We start from the raw sequence: 18,657 nt of genomic DNA, 5'->3' as shown, positions 1-18,657 counted from the left end.
GTCTATTCAAGACCTTTGCCCATTTTTTTAAAATCACTTTTTGCTATTGAGTTGTATGAGTTCCTTATATATTTCAGATATTAATCCCTTATCAGATAGATGGTTTGCAGTTTTTTTTTCTCCCATTCTGTAGGTGCCTTTTCATTTTGTTGATTATTTCTTTTGCTGTGCAGAGACTTTTTAGTATGATATAGTCCTGCTTATTTATTTTTACTTTTGTTATTTGTACTTTTGGTGTCATTTTCAAAAAATTGTTGCCAAGGCCAATGTCAAGGATATTGTAGTTTTCTTCGGGTGGTTTTATAATTTTGGTCTTAAGTCTTTGATTCATTTTGAGTTAATTTTTATGAGTAGTGGAAAAAGGAATACAGTTTCATTCTTCTTTTGCATGTGGATATCCAGTTTTCTCAGCACCTTTGTGGAAAAGACTATCCTTTCCCCCACTGAGTATTCTTAGCTCCCTTATCAAATATTAGTTGATCATATATGTTGGTATTATTTCTCAAGCCTCAGTTCTGTTTCAGTTGTTTATGTGTTTGTTTTTATGTCAGTACCATATTGTTTTGATTACTATAGCTTATAATAAAGTTTGAAATCAGGAATTGTGGTACCTCTAGGTTTATGATTCTTAGGAACAATGGCTATTTGGGATCTTTTGTGGTTCCATATGAATTTTAGGATTTTTTCTATTGCTATGAAAAATGCCACTGGAATGTTGCTAGAGAATGTATTGAATTGATAGATGGCTTTTGGTAGTAGTATGGACATTTTAACAATATTCTTATCCATGAACACAGGATATCTTCCATTCGTGTCTTCCAATTTTTTTCATCAGTCTTCTAATTTTCAGCATATAGCTCTTTACTGTCTTCATCAAATAATTATTCTTAAGCATTTTATTGTTTTTGATGCCATTATAAATGGGATTGTTTTATTTCTTTTTCAGATAGTTGGTAGTGCATAGAAACAAATGATTTTTGTTTTTTATGGCTAAATAATATTTCATTGTACATATATACACCACATATTATTTAGCCAAAAAACACAGGATGTTTTTGGTGCAGTCTTTGAGATTTTCTTTTTTATAAGATCATATCATCTGCAAACACAGACGACTTTTCTTCCTTTCTGATTTGGATGCCTTTTATTTTTTTGCCTAATTGCTTTAGTTAGAACTTCCAATACAGTATATAGGAGTAGTGAGAGTGGCCATCTTTGCCTATAGTCCTGATCTGGGACTGAAAGTGGGAAAGCTTTCAGCCTTTCACTCTTGGGCATAATGTTAGTTGTGAGTTTGTCATATGTGGCCTTTATTACTTTGAGGTATGTTCCTTCTATTCCCAATTTGTTGAGAGTTTTTATTATGAACAGATGTCACATTTTGTCAAATGCTTTTTCTGCATTTGTTGAGAGGATCATAAGATTTTTATCCTTTATTGATGTGGTTGTATCATGCTTACTGATTTGTGTATGTTGAACCATCCTTGCACCCCAGTGTTAAATCCCACTTGATCATGCTGTATGATCCTTTTCGTGTGCTATTGAATTTGGTTTGCTAAAATTTTGAGAATTTTTGCACCTGTGGTTTTTTTTTTTTAAGATTTTATTTGAGAGAGAGAACGAGAGAGAGAGAAAGAGAGAGAGAGAGCACGAGAGGGAAGAGGGTCAGAGGGAGAAGCAGACTCCCTGCTGAGCAGGGAGCCCGATGTGGGACTCGATCCTGGGACTCCAGGATCATGACCTGAGCCGAAGGCAGTTGCTTAACCAACTGAGCCACCCCACCCCTTTTTTAAGATTTTATTTGAGACAGAGCGCACACAAGCAGGGGGAGTGGCGGGCAGAGGGAGAGGGAGAAGCAGGCTCCCTATGAGTAGGAAGTCCTACATGGGGCTCCATCCCAGGACCCTGGGATCATGACCTGAGCCAAAGGCAGGCACTTAACCGACTGAGCCACCCAGGCATCCCTTGCACCTGTGTTTATCAGGGATATTGGCTTATGGTTTTTTTTTTTTTTTTAAGATTTCATTTATTCATCTGAGACACAGATAGAGAGAGCATGAGCAGGGGGGGAGGCAGAGAGAGAGGGAGAAGCAGGCTCCCCGCCGAGCCAGGAGCCCGACGCATGGCTTGATTCCAGGACCCCAGAATCACGACCCGAGCCGAAGGCAGACGCCCAACCATCTGAGCCGCCTAGGTGCCCCTGGCTTATGTTTTCTTGTAGTATCTTTATCTGGCTTTTGTGTCGGGTTAATGTTGGCCTCATAAAATGGGTTTAGGAGTATTCCTTTCTCGTTTGAAAAGGATTGGCATTGATTCTTTTTTAAATGTTTGGTAGAATTCACCAGCAAAACTATCTAGTCCTGGCTTTTTCTTTGTTGGGAGGTTTTTGATCACTGTTTCTATCTCCTTACTGTGTTTGATCTCACATTTTCTATTTATGATTTAGTCTTGGTAGTCTTGTATGTTTTTAGGAATTTATCTATTTCTTCTAGATTGTCCAGTTTGTTGGCATATAATTGCTCGAACTCACGACTCTTGCTGTTTTAAAACCTGTAAACTGACTGCGTATGGAGATGGACGGGTTCCAGAAACTATGTAAATGGTGGAATATCTGCCCTTTGCTTTGAAATAAGCTTACTTGGAGAACTCTCCCAGCTCCAGATCCCTGTCTCCTTTGGGTCTTCCTGCATATGATGGATGTACTACACTTGTCAGTATCCTGGTTGTGAAAGAGTTAATGTTTTCCATTACCAGGCACTGACATAGGCAGTAGGGGAAATCTGGTTCATTTTGTTTCAAAATACACCATACCTCAAATAAGTATAAACAGCTGCGATGCAGGATTGGGGCCAAAAGAAATCAGTGTGGCGCTATGAACTCCAGCTGAGAGGAGTTCATGTAACATGGATCTGAGATCAGCCTCCAAAACGAAACCATTAGGCCTCAGCAGGAGAAGAGTCCTCGCTTGTCCTCCTGGTCACCTCCACCACCACTCAAACTGGGATGGCTCCTTAGAGAGGTGACCGGTTCCTCTTGCCTCTGGATCCACTTCTTGGCTATGGACTGAGCACACCACATTCAGTTTCTTGGAACCAGAGCCATAGTAGTGTAAAATGAAGACATCTTGGAACCCAAAGGATTTATAGATCTGTTGCCTGCTTATTTTTTCCTCCATGACTTGGCTTACAATGGCAACCACACGCACCCCGGCTCTCCAGCACCCTCCTTCCTTTTTTAAGCCCCAGGAAATTCTTGGTCAGGTAGAAACTGTTGCCACTGAGTCTGGTTGGTGGAGTTTTTTTTTTTTTTTTTCCCTTCTTCCAGATTTTTCAGGTAGCATCCGTTGAGCAAAACTTTTTTTTCTGATTCCTTTTCTACCAGAATTCCCTTTTTAATTTTGTTGTGCGTTCTCATCTCTCGGGCTTAGCCGTATCGTATCTTTTCACGCTAGCGAGATGTTTTCCTGTAGGACACCCTCCGTTCTTTACATATTTGGATTTCCCCCTGTGATTTTTCTGAACAAGTAGGATAGCATTTTTCAGACTGATGATTAGATGGTCAGAAGTCTTTAAAGTGGGGTCTCACAGCTGTTTTTAGGTTTCCAGCTGGTTTTTAGGTCGTGTCTCAGGCATAGGGGTTCTGTGGCTACTTGGCGGTTTGACTATCTCTTTGCAGTTTGTAAAAAGGCTCCTTTGCCTTTCCACTTTCTGCTGCTTTCCTGATAAACACCTTCAACAATAATTTTAAAAGAGACGATGGACTCTGAGAAACACACTGAGGGTTCTGGGGGGGAGGGGGGTGGGGGGATGGGCTAGCCTGGTGATGGGTATTAAAGAGGGCACGTTCTGTGTGGAGCACCGGGTGTGATGCACAAACAATGAATCACGGAACCCTACATCGAGAACTAATGATGTAATGTATGGTGATTAACATAACAATAAAAAATTATTAAAAAAAATAAAAAGATAACCACTGTCACATTTAAAATCCTTTCATAAGAGGAAAACAAGACTTAGAATACCATTCACGTAAGTTCGGGGAGGGGCCCCTTTGTGTTTTCATAGTTACTAAATCATTGCGAACTGAGGAGAGCCCTTCAATTCCCTTTGCTTCACATTCCTAATTTCTTCAACAGGGGTGATAATGTTTTGAAATGTGACTCATGAAATTGTTATATTAACGAACGAGGCCAGCCTTTCCTTACTGACCTTTCAAGTGTGGCGAAAGCACGTATGTGAATTCTCAGGAAACGATGGTATTTACATATCCTCCGCCCTGCTGGGAATAATTCTTGCTGTCACACAATCCTAGTGTTCTTTAGATTTCCCCCCATACTTACTGTTCTAAGGGAGTCTGTTTTAGAGAGAGATTGCCAGGAGCAACTTCACTGAGGAACAGTGGTGTATGTTAAGAGCGGGAAAGGAAATTAAATTAAGCGCCTCATTTTTCCCATGGCAAGGAAGAGAACTAGAATTGTATTCAACAGGTATTATTTTTTTCCTCCTCAAAACGTTGGCCAGGATGTCTAAGTCTAGACTTAGGATGTACAGGACTTTTTTTTTTTTTTTTTAAGGGAACTTATCTCCAGTTTAATTAGAGATTAGTGAAGGAAACTAGGTTTCTTATTTGGCTCTTGAACTTCAAAAATAAATAAAACGTTCATATTTCTGAATAGCACATTGTGCGCCAAACAACATCTGGAAGAGATTATTCTCACGGGTAGGCAGAAGAAATTTCATAATCTACCATCTTCAAAGAACGTGGTACCTTGTCACATTTCCCCCCATAGCCTGGAAACAGAAGATAGGCTCTTAAAGCCACATTGCTGGGGCATCTGCCTTTTCCTTTGTGTTGTGTTGCATGTGAATGTATCTCTTCTGTACTATAATACTTCTTTAGGTTTGCAACTAAAGCAAAACTTAGTGGTGTGATGCTGCCTGCACTATGTGCTGTGGTCCAGACTTCTCCTTTTTCAAAAGACCTCTTTGACTTTTGGCAACATGCCCCTTATACGCAGCCATTTGTCTGAGACATCTTTTCCTGTCTTCTCTGAAATCAGGCCCATGTGTGTCTGGGGTAGTCCTGTAATTTGTAACAGTAACTCCTAACCAGATTAAATTTTGTAAAATTCAGTTGATTCTGGGGCATGTGTATTCGTATGTTAAATGGTGACACATGAACACTCCTTTCCAATTAAACACATTTTCTCGTAGATGGCAGGGCTTCTGCTGCCCCTGCTTCTCCCCTCCTCAACCTCCACCTGTCCCTCCTCTTTCAGACTTACAGAAAAGTTGCGAGTACAAAAGTAGGAAGGGACTTTTATCTCACCAAGTCAGTGAGGAGTGACTTGTTGACATGATGTTGACACCCTCAAATACTATAGAATATATTTCCTATATACAAGGACGTTCTTCACATAGTCACAAGGCCACTGTCAAAATTAGGAGATGAGCATCGTTATTGTATCTAATTTTCAGATCCTGCTGAACTTTCCCCAGCTTATCTCAATAATCTCCTTTATAGCAAAGGATCCAGTCCAGAATCTTGCATCGTATTCATTTGTCATGTCTCTTGTCTTCTTTAACATGGAACAGTTTCTCAGTGTTTTTTCCCCTTTTATGACCTAATCTTTTAAAGATTATAGGATGGGGTGCCTGGCTGGCTCAGTCGGAAGAGCCCATGACTCTTGATTTCAGGGTCGTGAGTTCGAGCCCCACGTTGGGTGTAGAGATTACGTCAGTAAGTAAAACTTAAAGATTATGGGAAAGTTATTTTGCATAATGTCCCTCAGTTTGGGTTTGGCCTGTGTTTCCTTTTGATTAAATTCAGATTTTGAACCTTTGGCAGGAATATCAAAGAAGGGATGCTGTGTTCTTCTCATTACATCTTGTCAGGTGGTGTACAATGTCAATTTTGTTACAATTTCCCATGATGTTTACTTTGAAGACTTGATTAAGGTGGTGTCTTCCAGACTTCTCCACTGTAAAGCTACTGATTTGCTTTTGTAATGAATACAGATTTTGTGGGAAAGTATTTGGGTCTATGTAAATATTCCATTTCTTACCAAACTTTTATTAGTTTATTTACATTAAAATGAACTCCTGGATTTCTATTTAAAGGATTATAAAGCTGTTACTGTCATTTATGTTGAAGCTCAAAAATTTTTATTTTAGGCCAGGGGGGTGCCCTTCAAGCTAATTTCCCTGTTCTTTCAACGTGTCTCCATAATTTTTGAGTGCTGTCTTTCTGGCAAAACAAGATATTCTGAGTGATATCATGTACCATCTCAGGGCTTAGTAAATAACGTATGTATTGTCTTTGTATGCTTTCCCAAATGAGGGGGTGTATAGATACACAATTTCAGTACAATTTAATTTTTATTGTATAAATTTTATTATATAAAATTGTATGTAAACAGTTTTAATAACTCAATTTGGCAAGTATTGTAGTATTAGATGTTTAGATTGTTTCTAAAATTTGCCAGTCATATATGATAATGCACTGAGCCTCCTTGTAGCAAAATCTTTGCTCTTAGTATTCTTTACACAGTATAAATTCCTAGATGCCTTTGTTAACGGAATCCTTTGCTGTTACAAACTGTTATTCTGGGCTGAATCACTGTTCTTATCACAGCTGTAGACTTCTGTATTCTGGCCCGCTATTTGGATACTTTGCTCCCACTCCCATTTACTCTCCTTTCTTCCGCTTTTCCCTTTCCCTCACCTCCACTAACATGAATATGCATGTTCATACTCCTTCAGTTGTAGGCCATTTAGGAATTCTGACTTTAGAAACATGCACTTGCTCTCAGAAGGAAATATCCTCTATCTCCTCCAGTGGCTATGTTTGGCGTAGTCTAGCTTGGCCCGAGACTTGGTTACAGAAGTGGTAATTCTCCTTGTCTTGAAACTGAGGGACCTCAAATACTCCAGCATGGCTCAGAGGCTCCCTCCCCAAACATTCCTCAGTAAAATTTATCCATGCTATGCTTCAGGGTACTTCTTCGTTCCCTTAGATGCAAGTCCTGAGTCCCATTAGTCTTTGCACTACTCTGGGTCCCTGTGCAGATGTCTGAGGGTCGTGGCGTGAGATACCAAGGAGACCCAGAGCTTAGACATTGTGCGCCTTGGCCTGTGGAAAGAAACAGAATAAAGAAATTTGTCCTACCTTTCAAGAGGATTTTCTCCATCCTTTTAAAAAGATGATTTTTCTTCCTTCATTCCCATCCCTTTTCTCCTCCTTTGTGAGTGAGTATACTCACTTGTTCATTTTTCTCTAACTCTGAAACCTGTAACTGTAGCCCATTCCTGATCCACTCTTACTAAAACTACAACCCCTCTCCCCCCATCTTCTAAGCAACGTAACACAAGCTAGCTTGAGTTTGAGACTGTAAGCAGAGTATGGCCAACACATCTTCCGCTTTAGTAGTGACAACTGTTCTGAGATTTTTCTGCCAATTGTGTTCTAACAATTCCTGGTTATTTTGATACATTTCAGGATAGTATCTCTCCCAGTCAAGAGCACTGTTCAAAAGTGAAAACAGTATGCCTGTCAGTGCACTCTTAGAAATCAGAACAGTGAGTTTCTTTAGGTACTTTTGGGCCAGTTTCTTCTATCTGTAGAATACTGGACTCTGAACAGATAAGATACATGTTAAACCTGGCGATGGTGGTGCTTTCGTTTCTCCTTCTGCAGGCCACGTGTATCCCTTCCTTGGAATGCATCAGCTGAGTGTCATATGGAAAGAATGATAGACTTTTAGGCCAAGTGTAGAATGAAAGGTCTGATTGAAAAGCTGGAGAAGCAAATGGAAACACTGATCCTATATGTAGGAAAAGAAAAGATTTAAGAACACAAAACGTATTGTCTTCAGTGAATATATTGAAGCAAGATCTTGGACCTGATACTTTGAAGAAGAGAGGAAAAGTTTCTGCTGCGACAGGTAGAGACGGTATTTTAAAACAAAACATGAAGAAATGATTTGGTTTCTTAAGTGCTTTTCTGATTTCTTTGTTCTAACTCTGCATGAGAAGCAAATGGACCCTGTGATCACAGCTTTCTTCATCCCAGCTGGACCATTTGCCTCACTGGTTTTGTGGGAAGCAGTGGTGTAAGGATAGGAAATTGAGCTAAAAAATGTACCATGGACCCTTAGTCACCCATTTCCCCACCCCCCCTTTTCCTTTTTAGGCTCTTTGAGCCTGAAATTCTCCTTTTATTGACCTTAGAAATAAAACAGTATTGATTAACTCAAAAGGTGAAGAATGTTTTCCTTTTTCTTGCAATTTTCTGGAGTTTTTGTTTTGTTTTGTTTTTAATATTATTTATTTGTTTTAAAGAGAGCGAGCAGAGGGGAGCGGGTGCAGACGGAGAGGGATAAGCAGACTCGCCCAGAGCCTGATGCGGTGCTCGACCTCACGACCCTGATATCATGACTTGAGCTGCAACCAAGAGTCAGATACTTAACTGACTCAGCCACCCAGGCGCCCTGATTTTCTGGAGTTTTTATCTTAGCTCATTACAGCTATATGCATTTCAATTATATAGCTGTTATTAGTTATAATAACTGCATTTTTTGGTCCTGTTACGATCACAGGTATTCTGTGTTTACACTGACCGGCTGCTCGTGCTGAGGCTCTCCTCAGCACCTTATTTTTATTTATCACACGGTCAGTTGCATTATGCCATCGAGTGGATTTTTCAGGGTGAAATATATCCTGATTGTATTTAATAAAAGTGTCTTGTTCTTGCTATTGGAAGTAAATGACAATTTGGGTGAACATATGCTTTTTGAGTCATTCCATATTTCTGACGAAATCATGAAATTTGCTCCTATCTTATCTGTTGTGGTCAGGATGGTGGCTGTGTACAGCCTAATTTTTCGCCCCCACTTGATTTTTATTTTAATGGGAATTCTTTTAACTCTTGCAGTTTAGTAACTTAACAGATCTGTGTTTCAGTTGCAGGTAATGTACTTCATATTTTACCTGGAATGTGGTGAGCTCTTGTTTCCCCCCCTTTTAATTATGGTAACAGATACATAAGATAAAATTTACTGTCTAAACCATTTTCAAGTTTAAATAGTGTTAAGTATATTCACATTGTTGGTAAACAGATCTCCAGAACGTTTCATCTGGCCAAACTGAAATGCTGTACCCATTCAACAACAGCTCCCCATTTCCTCCTCCTCGCAGATCCTGGCGACCACCCTTTCACTTTCTGTCTCTGTGAATTTGACTACTTTAGGCACCTCATATGAGTGGAATTACAAAGTATTTATCTTTTTTTTTTTTAAAGATTTTATTTATTTATTTGAGAGAGAGAGAATGAGAGATAGCACGAGAGGGAAGAGGGTCAGAGGGAGAAGCAGACTCCCTGCTGAGCAGGGAGCCCGATGCGGGACTCGATCCTGGGACTCCAGGATCATGACCTGAGCCGAAGGCAGTCGCTTAACCAACTGAGCCACCCAGGCGCCCACAAAGTATTTATCTTTTCATTACTGGCTTACTTCACTTACCATAATGCCCTCAAGGTTTATCCATGTTGTAATACGGATCAGAGTGTTCTGCCTTTTTAACACTGAGTAATATTCCATTGTATTTATGTACCACATTGTTCATCCATTCACTCGTTGATGGGCACTTGAGTTGCTTCTACTTTTTGGCTACTGTGAATAATGCTGCTAGGAACATGGGTGTACAAATACCTCTTTTGAGACCCTGCTTTCAGTTCCTTTGGTTGTATATCCAGAAGTGGAATTGCTGGGTCTTATGATGATTCCATTCTTAACTTTTTGAGGAACCGCCATCCTGTTTTCTATAGCAGCTGAGCCATGTTCCCAGTAAATGCCACCAGCAGTAAAATAAAGGTTCCAATCTTCACATCCCTAACAATACTTACTTTCTGCTTTTTTGATAGCAACCATTCTAATGGATGTGAGGTGGTATCTCATCGTGGTTTTGATGTGCATTTCCCTAACGATTGGTGATGTTGACTATCTTGTTCTTTGCTTTTTGGCCATCTGTATATGGAGAAATGTTTGTTCAAGTCTTTTGTTCATCTTTTAATTGGATTGCTTGATTTTGTTATTGAGTTGTAGGAGTTCTTTATACATTCTGGATATTAAACTCCTTTTTAGATTTAGGATTTGCAAATATTTTCTCCCATTCCATGGACTGTACTTTTACTTTTGATTATGTCCTTTGCACAGAAGTTCTTAATTTTGATTTAGTGCATCTTATCTGTTTTTTTCTATTGTTTTGTGGTGAGCTCTTTAAATCTTCTCCATCATCTTTTAAAAAAAGTTTGCTTTTATTGTTAGGTAACTATTGTGCCATTTGCCCTCAGATCTACCAGTTATTTTTATATTGAATCTCTACTTTCTGTGCTCCATAGCCATATTGTCTAATCAGTCTAGTAAATTCTATTACTCTAAGTGTGTGTAGTTTTTCTCAAGCTCCTCTTCCATGGCATCAACTTGGTTTTCTGTTGTGACACTTCTGCCTGTTGTAGTTTTAAATTTTTAGTGTCAGCCCTGATACTATTCCTTTTTTTTTTTTACTCTTATTTTTTAAAGTTCTACATGTTTGTGACTTAAAGTATCAAGTAGCTATATGAAGCTTGCTTAAGAAAAGGAGCTCTTCTCTCCCTACCATTTTCCCTCAACATGCCTAGCATTTTCAGTTGTTTTGGTGGCTTTGTTCAGTAATTTCATTGCATCTCTAAGATCTTTACTTACACTTTTTGATCTATCAGTTTTAAATATTTCTTGCTGTCCCACGGGGAAGATGTGCCGTACACACATTCCCATCCTGTACCTCTTTGTCCTAATACAGTTAGGTCATGATTTTGATTAGGCCATTCATTATTCAGTGTTAATGCCATCATGACCTTGTTAGTGTTGTTAGTAGTGGACCTGTCTAGAATTCTATGAATGCTTCTCTTCTACAAATCCTTATAAAAGAGAAAATTTTAATCCTTCTTTTTATGTTTGTGTTCTGTGTGCTTCGTATTCTGTGTACTCATTCAGTCCCAAACTCTTGTCAGTTCTAGAAGTTTGCTCTCGATGTATCCAGATGGACAGTTTTTTTTTTTTTTTGCCCAGGCTCTTTTTTGAATCCTATTACCTGTCATCCAGGGATCTCTTTTCTCAATGATGCCAGAAATTCCTTTTATTTTTCTCCTGTATTGAACTCCAATTCCTGTATTATATGCCTTTCATTTTCTTATTTTCCTTCCTGTTTTGCCCAAGAACATCCTCCAACAGAATTGTAGGTTGTAAATCACCTGACTCTTTGCCTTACTGCCTTCTAGCTTCCCGGTTGCTGTTGAGAAGTCCAAAGACTTTCTGATCCCCAATTCTTTGTTTATGAGCACCCCTACCACTCACCCCCAATTTCTGATTGGTGACAGGATTTTTTCCTATCTCTACCATTTAAAAATTTTTCATAATGATGTGCTTAATGTTGGCATATTAAAATCAGTTGAGGTGGGCAAGTAGGCACTCAGTGGACCCTAATAATCAACAAATTTATGACTTTTCCATTTTAGGAAATGTTTTGAGTTATGTGACTCCTCCCATCCCCCATTTCTTTTATTATTTCATTCTGGAATTGCTTTTCTTTAGCTATTGGATCTCCTTGACTAGTCCCCTACCTTTCTCCTTTTTATTATTCTCTTTTCCTTTGTTTTTTTTTTTTTTTGCTCTACATTTTGGGCAAGTTTCTTAACTTGATATTCCAATCTTTCTACTGCATTTTGAATTAGCATTTGTTAAGTAGCCTGTTTTTGTTTCAATGGGTGCAGTGTTACCTTTCTGGTGTTACTATTGTTCTGTTTTCATCTGCTTAGAATCCAGAGAAGAGCATTAGTTCTTAGATGCTCTAAGGCTGGCTTCCGATGCTATTTCGGACCTTCTTATATCACATCTTGTTTCTCCAGGTTTGAGGTTCAGAGTATTTTTTTCTACTTGGTTTCTGCCAGACTATATAGAGCTTTCTGCAGAAGGATACACAAATTTAAAGTCTGGAATTTTTTTCTACTTCACCTAAAAGGCTTTATTTATATGTAATGCTTTTTTAAAGCTTTAAAGATAAATTTACTCTTTCCTGGTTGTAGCATTGATGACTTCTTTCTTTCCCCCTTTAGTACTTTTCATTCATCTGTTATGTTTTGGGGATGGCAGCTTTGAAATCTTTACCCATGTAAGTACCTCCCTGACTAAGCTCTGGTTTATCTTCTGTTTCATAAAAACTGTCTTTTGCTTTATTTTTTATTCTGTTTCCTGCTTTATTGACCACCTTCATTCAAGTTCATAAATCAGATTTTTTTTCTGGTTGACGCAGACTCATTCTTACCTCATAATTTTTAAAGTTTTTTTCTTAATATAGTACACCCATTCCTTAAGTAAATATTTGCTCTGATCCTAGAATCTTCCCTTCTCTTGAGCCATAATATTTTTCATTTGCTTAGTGGATTTGGATTTTTCTCTGTTGCTTATCCATAGAGAGGGAAGTCTATGCATATTCAGTATTGGGTATTGCCCTGTGTTCTTTCAAGAGACTGAAATGAGTCACTGTTTGACTCAAGTCCAGATAGAGAAAAATGGTTAGATTTATAGTACACATTAATTTGCCAGTTAGAAATTCATCTTCCTCTGAGGCCTAGGGAAGGAGCCAGCATCAGCTGCAGAAGTAAACAAAGGGGAGTTTGCCTCAGAACCAAAGACTTTCTTTTAGGTATTTGGTGTGGCACTCAGTAATTACTAAGGTCATTGTCACTTGGCAAGGTTGCCCATGTCAGAAGCCAGATGGTAGGGTTTTTTCCCACACGTTTTCTGGGGCAGTCATCATGGCCACATGTAAATCAGAAGTATACATACCGCCGGAGATGACTTGCTCGGTTGAAGCCAGGAAGGCCATCTAAGGGGTGAGTGTATTTGAAATGTACACCAATGCTTCCTGGCTTCACTCCATCCACCCCTCATCCCTCTGAGCTAGGAGTATCATTATGAGTCTGTTAGGGTCTCATTTGCTTATTTTCTGTCCATTCAGTGCAGTTTCGCATGAAGGGGATGTTGTACCTTAGTCCTTCTGTCAGCCTCCCATGTTGATTCTTTTTAGTATATTTTTCTGAAAATTCAAACAATAGCTGGGTTCCATCTGTGGCTTCTAGGGCTGATTCACGATATTTCCTATTCTTAGAGTCAGTTGGTGATTTCTCTAGTAATCTGGCACAGGGGAATGAGTCTATGTAGCTTTCTTACTTATGGATTGTATTTCGTACATCTGTTTTGAATTGTAGGGAGGGATAATGAGTTAATTCATACTCAACGACTATAGAGGAATAGATGAATGGGCCAGTAAATAAATAAGTGATGGCTGATCTTTTGCAAGTGAAGGGCATGAGAAGTGGTTTGTGGTTTGGGAAGAATGGTACAGATCAGAAGAGATGCCTAGAATGGAGAATGAAGAGAAGTAGAGAAGGAGGGCAAGGGCAACAGTTATGACCCAAAGGCAGCTGGGGTCAACAGGGCCCTTTGCTCCGTGACTCTCTCTAGCTGGAGCGCAATCTTCCAGCTCAAGCGAAGGAAACGAGAGCTGGATCCATGGCAGGTTGGAAGGACTACAGGACAGGCATCCAGATACTTGGAAGAGTTCAGAGAGGGATGAATTTCTTCAGAAATTCGGTGCGATGCTGTGGTTGACGTTGCGAGGCCTGGGACAGCGGGAGACTCGTATGGTCACAGTGAGACCGCTTACTTGGCTGGGGACCGAATGGCAGTATGTAGGATGTCATCTTGTCTCTCCCCCCATGATCTGTGCACTTCGGTAAATAAGCTGGGAAGTACATAGGTTTTATAAATGTAATTTTAGCCCTTCACTTCCCCAAGAGAGCTGATTTATACCCTTTGCGGTAGTATTGCTTAGGCCTTGCAGTTTTAGAGTTAAGTTAACCATATGCCATTTCATAAAGGACTCCCATCATGTAAGAAAAGGTTCCACAAAAGCCTCACAACTCGATAGGTCGGCTTTAGGAGAAAGCAGTTAAGTTTCTGCCTTATTTTCTTGCTTGCTTCTTGAGTATAGGAAACTAAGAATCTGGGCTAGCTCTTATGCGTCTCAAGGATGTCTAAGGGGCCGTGTGGCTTTGGTTATGTATGCTACACAAACTTGTAAAGCCTCAGGGTTCTTGTCCATGAAATGAGTTAACAATATGCGCCTTAACCTGTATGCGAAATGAGTTTCTCAGCGCCCAGCATCTCCTAGGCTTTCATTAAATCCCAGTGTGGTTATTCATCTTTCAGGCAAGTCTCTGTACTCGGAGTATTGAAAATCTTTTAAGGTCATATTGCTTAATGACTTAGATATTGGACCCGAGCACATAGTGTGAGTCTTTCAGAATAGAATCTCACTTGCCTGCTTATTTTGTTTTTTTGGTTATCATGCTATTTATATATTCATCTGTCTCTACCCCACATATGATAGAGTAAGATGATGTGAATTATAAATAACGTGAGAAGGAAAGAGAAAAAATAAAAAAAAAGGAGGGGTGGGGACAAATGATGCCAGGAATAAGTTCAGTACAAAACAGTGCACCATGGGGGTCCTATAATTTTCTCAGTGTAGGCTTGGCAGTCAAGCAAAAAGGCACTCCCCTATACATAGACCTTTCTCCCAGGCTGTTCACTTAGATTCGCGGTTTGATAAACAACAGGTCTTTTTTTCCCCCCTAAAGCTAGAATTAAGGAGAACATTAAGGCACCTAAGGAATTTAGTGTTGAATGTTATACCAAAATACTTTGACAGCTTTACCCCTTACCTGTTAATAACTATAATCACTCTAACAGAGAAGAGAAAGTTAGGAAGGAGCCATAGTTTTATTTATTTATTTATTTATTTATTTATTTATTTATTTTTAAGGAGCCATAGTTTTAAATAAAACCTAAAGTGATGGAAACTCTAGTATTGAAGGGTAATATGCAAAGACAGGATAAAAATTCAGAACTTCACATTCATAGAAGTTGCTGCCAAACCTAAATTATTTCTTAGGACACAGTTGTGAGCTTTTGTGACTTGCCCGACATCATCCATCTGGGACAGAGTAGTGCCACAGAAATCGGTGTTCAGAAGCCTTGGATTAAATGTCCAGCTGAAGAGTTAAATCTTTACTTCTGCTATAATGGAAAGTATCATCTTCCAGTAGTTGAGACGTGTTGCGGTATCATCTTGCATGCTAGTGAAACGAGAAAGTATATTTCCAGACAAAAGCTCCCTGAGGTCAGAGGCTGGCTCAGTTTTATACATTATGCTCCTGGTTCACTGTAGATGTTTAATAAATATCTTTTGAATAAAAGAAAAGATATCGTTAGGTGGTCTGAAAACAACCTAAAAATGAGAACTTTTCTTAGAAGGGAAGACTTTTCGTAAATTCTTAAAATGAAAAAAATTCCCCATGGATCTAATTGCAGTGTGGAAACAATCATACCGGTCTTTGGACAGAACTGGGGCCATGCTTTACTGCAGAGAATTCAGCACCTTTTTGAGTTTCCTTAATGAATATATCAGTAACAGGAGACTTGTTTATATTTTGTACCTATCTAGCATCCTCTCTCCGAGGATGTCAAAAAGGCTGTAGAAATGCCCTCACTCTTCCCCCACTCGTGGGCAAGACGGAAGAAGCCCCCCCACCACCAGTTGGAGTACTTGATTCATTCTTGTAACTGACTCCTGTAACTTTGGGATGTCTTGCCTTTCTTTAATCTTAGTGGTGACTAAGTTTCCTGAGGAAGTGTAAACATGGAACATACTCACTGTCTTATATTCCATATGAGACTGGGAATTGTTTGTGGTTCCATTCCTGCTTCTGTTGTTAACGAAATGTGGGACTGTAGTTTCTTTCTTCTCCACACCTCAGTTTTCCATCTGCAGATGGGTACACTTGAACTGGTGATCTTTAAGACCCTTGATGGTCTTATTCTCTTTGCCCTTTGTATTTAAACGGCAGTTATCAATCGTGGGTCCTTTATTGTTGAATGATGGAATGATGTCTCCACTGGGCCCCCTGTCCCCAGCTTTACAGCTTGAAATGGCCTCCTCAAAATAGCTAGCAAGGACAGCTGGATTCGGACTTCTGAAAGTACATCAACCTAACATGATTTGGCTGAGTGGGACTGGAGTCCTGGCTCTGAGATGTTCGATGCTCCCTTCTGGGTACTTTTCATTAAGCTAGGAGTTGGTACATGGTACGGGAATTTTTGCTTCCTCTGGCCAGTGGTACTTCACTCCCACGCCCTAGTCCTCTCAGGCTAAATGTGGATTTTCCTGTCCTTTTCCAGGTACACAGTTCCTCCTAGCATGACTGTGATCTGATCAACAACTAAGGTAACTTGACTCCTGTGTCTGGCACTGCTGTGCTGGGGCCTGGTCACTGCCCACAACTACAGAGCTGCCATGGTTGCTGCCTTCACTTCAACCCCTGTAAATTCACAACCACAGGTAAGTGATTCAACCTCACTTAAGTTTGGGCTAATCTTAGTTTCATCAGATATGTAAATTGAATTTCAGAAGGTGTGTCTGACTCTAGGGATGGTGTGCAACCTTCTAGTGATCATTTGGTGGGCATTTGGATAACAGTGCTTTCGTGAGGGAGGTGCTATTGAGTTCAAGAAGCAGCTGGAACAATGAGCAAGTGATGATAGCAGCCCAGCCTCTGTGTGTCGGGGTCTTGGTTTTCAGTGCTTTGAATGTCTGGCTGTTCCGATAGGCATCAAATTCCCAGTCAAGACAGTTGACGGTCAATCCTGCTGCTTTCCCTCTCTCAGCTTTTTTAGGGTTTTAATGAACTGTCTCAGAACAGATCTCATCTTGGACGTTTTCTGAATGCAGTCTCATTGTCTGCTTCCTCTAATTACTATTTTGCCTTGACCTGTTCTAGGAGCTTTGAAAAGAAGATGCACCTCCAGGAACTTGTGAACAGTAGTCACACGTTACTTTTTCTGTCCAGTGAAGAGCAGTTACGTGGCAAGAACATTGCCTGCAGATTATTTTACAATCAGATCTACTAGAGTAGTAACTGGATTCTTTCCATTTTAGCAGGAAGTGTGGTCTAGTGGGGAAACAGCCTTTGCAAGCATTAGGCCTGAAGTCACATCCTGATGGTTGGATGGCCTTCATCGTGCTGACCTCGCTCAGCTTCCATGTCTTCTCATGTCACCATACTTCATGGGATGGTTCTATGGATTAAATGGTGGGATATACACAGAGCACATAGTAGGTGCTCAACAACTGGTTTCCCATCTGCTCTTCCTTCATCTTCTCCCCCTTTTAGAGTGTGACCTTCCCCATCTCATTCATGATCATCATTTTTTTTTTTTAAGATTTTATTTATTTATTTGACAGACACAGCAAGAGAGGGAACACAAGCAGGGGGAGTGAGAGAGGGAGAAGCAGGCTTCCCAAGGAGCAGGCAGCCCGATGTGGGGCTCGATCCCTAGACCCTGGGATCATGACCTGAGCCGAAGGCAGATGTTTAATGACTGAGCCACCCAGACGCCCCCATGATCATCATTTTCAAGCCAAGGTTAAAGAAAAAAAGTATACCCTTGAAAAAAGAGCCATATTGTTTGAAGTTTAAATCTTGATGATACAGAATGTTTTTCCACACTTTTTTTTTTTTTTTTTGGTGTGTGTGTCCTGTATCGTTTTTCAGGCTACTAGATTCTGTATGTATTTCAAGGTAGGGGTATGTGGAGGAGGGAATGGAGAAGGGGGAGGGAGAAGGGAGCGTTTTTACTTCATGTATATATAAATGCTTCTTGTCTCTTCTAAAAAAAAAAAAAAAAGACCTTGGAATTGGATCATCTGGTTAAAGTCCTCCTGTTACTTAAGATTTTAAAACATTTGGTATTTTCCAGAAAGTTTAGTGTGACCGCCATCATGTGTATTTCTCTGTCTGGCAAATGGATCTTGCTTTTTCAGCATTTCATTGACTTGGGCTGTTTGGTTTCCATTCCCCTCAGTAGGGTTTTTGGTGCTGCAGAGACTTTATCAGTGGGTGATGAGATTTAGTGCCCGTTACCCGAGGTCACCACGTCGGAGTCTGCTGTGGTGGTCCCCAGGCAGCAGCCATTCTGAGCCTTTGGTGAAGTGAGTTAGGCCCTAGCACAGGTTTTCTGGGCAAGGTTTCAGCCCCTGGGTCTCACTGGTGCATTTTTCAGCATCTCCAGGAGGAGCATCTTATCCACATGCCTCTTTCCTTGTACACAAGCTACTATCAGCTGGCGAGCGCGAGAATATTTCTCAATGACTCACTTAATGAAAATGTTTACACCGCCCAAGGTAGGAAGATGTTGTATTTAATATAAACACTTGGGGAAAATATGGGCTCTTGTAAATCCTCTGTGGGAAGGTAAATTGGTACAGTCACTCTGGAAGGTAATTTGATAGCATCTATTAAAATTCTGTCCCTTTGCATATACCCTCTTCCCATCTCAGTAACTACATTAGAAAAACACCAAGGAGACATGCATAGAGATACTCACTGAAGCATTAGTTGAAGGCCAAAAAGTACAAAACTTTCTGAATATACGATAGTGGAATGACAAATTCAGGCTTGCTGATATGCTTTAAGTACCATGTAGCAGTTAAAAAAAATGAT

General features: G+C 40.0%; 1 protein-coding gene across 1 annotated transcript in view; it reads left to right on the top strand.

Moving 5' to 3' along the window:
* Positions 1-18,657, top strand: part of LPAR1 (lysophosphatidic acid receptor 1) — a 135,670-nt gene that overhangs the window by 38,265 nt on the left and 78,748 nt on the right. The window contains exon 2 of the mRNA XM_028108764.2: positions 16,337-16,496. Coding sequence (XP_027964565.1) covers positions 16,452-16,496 — 45 coding nt within the window. The 5' untranslated portion in view covers positions 16,337-16,451. The remainder of the gene's footprint in view (positions 1-16,336; positions 16,497-18,657) is intronic.

This window comes from Eumetopias jubatus, unplaced genomic scaffold (genome assembly GCF_037043125.1).
Source record: "Eumetopias jubatus isolate StellerSeaLion01/CBP00866 unplaced genomic scaffold, mEumJub1_p1.0 scaffold_15, whole genome shotgun sequence".
In the NCBI taxonomy this organism is placed as follows: Eukaryota; Metazoa; Chordata; class Mammalia; order Carnivora; family Otariidae; genus Eumetopias; species Eumetopias jubatus.
Note: the sequence above shows the minus strand (reverse complement) of the source record. Positions and strands in the feature narration are given on the sequence as shown.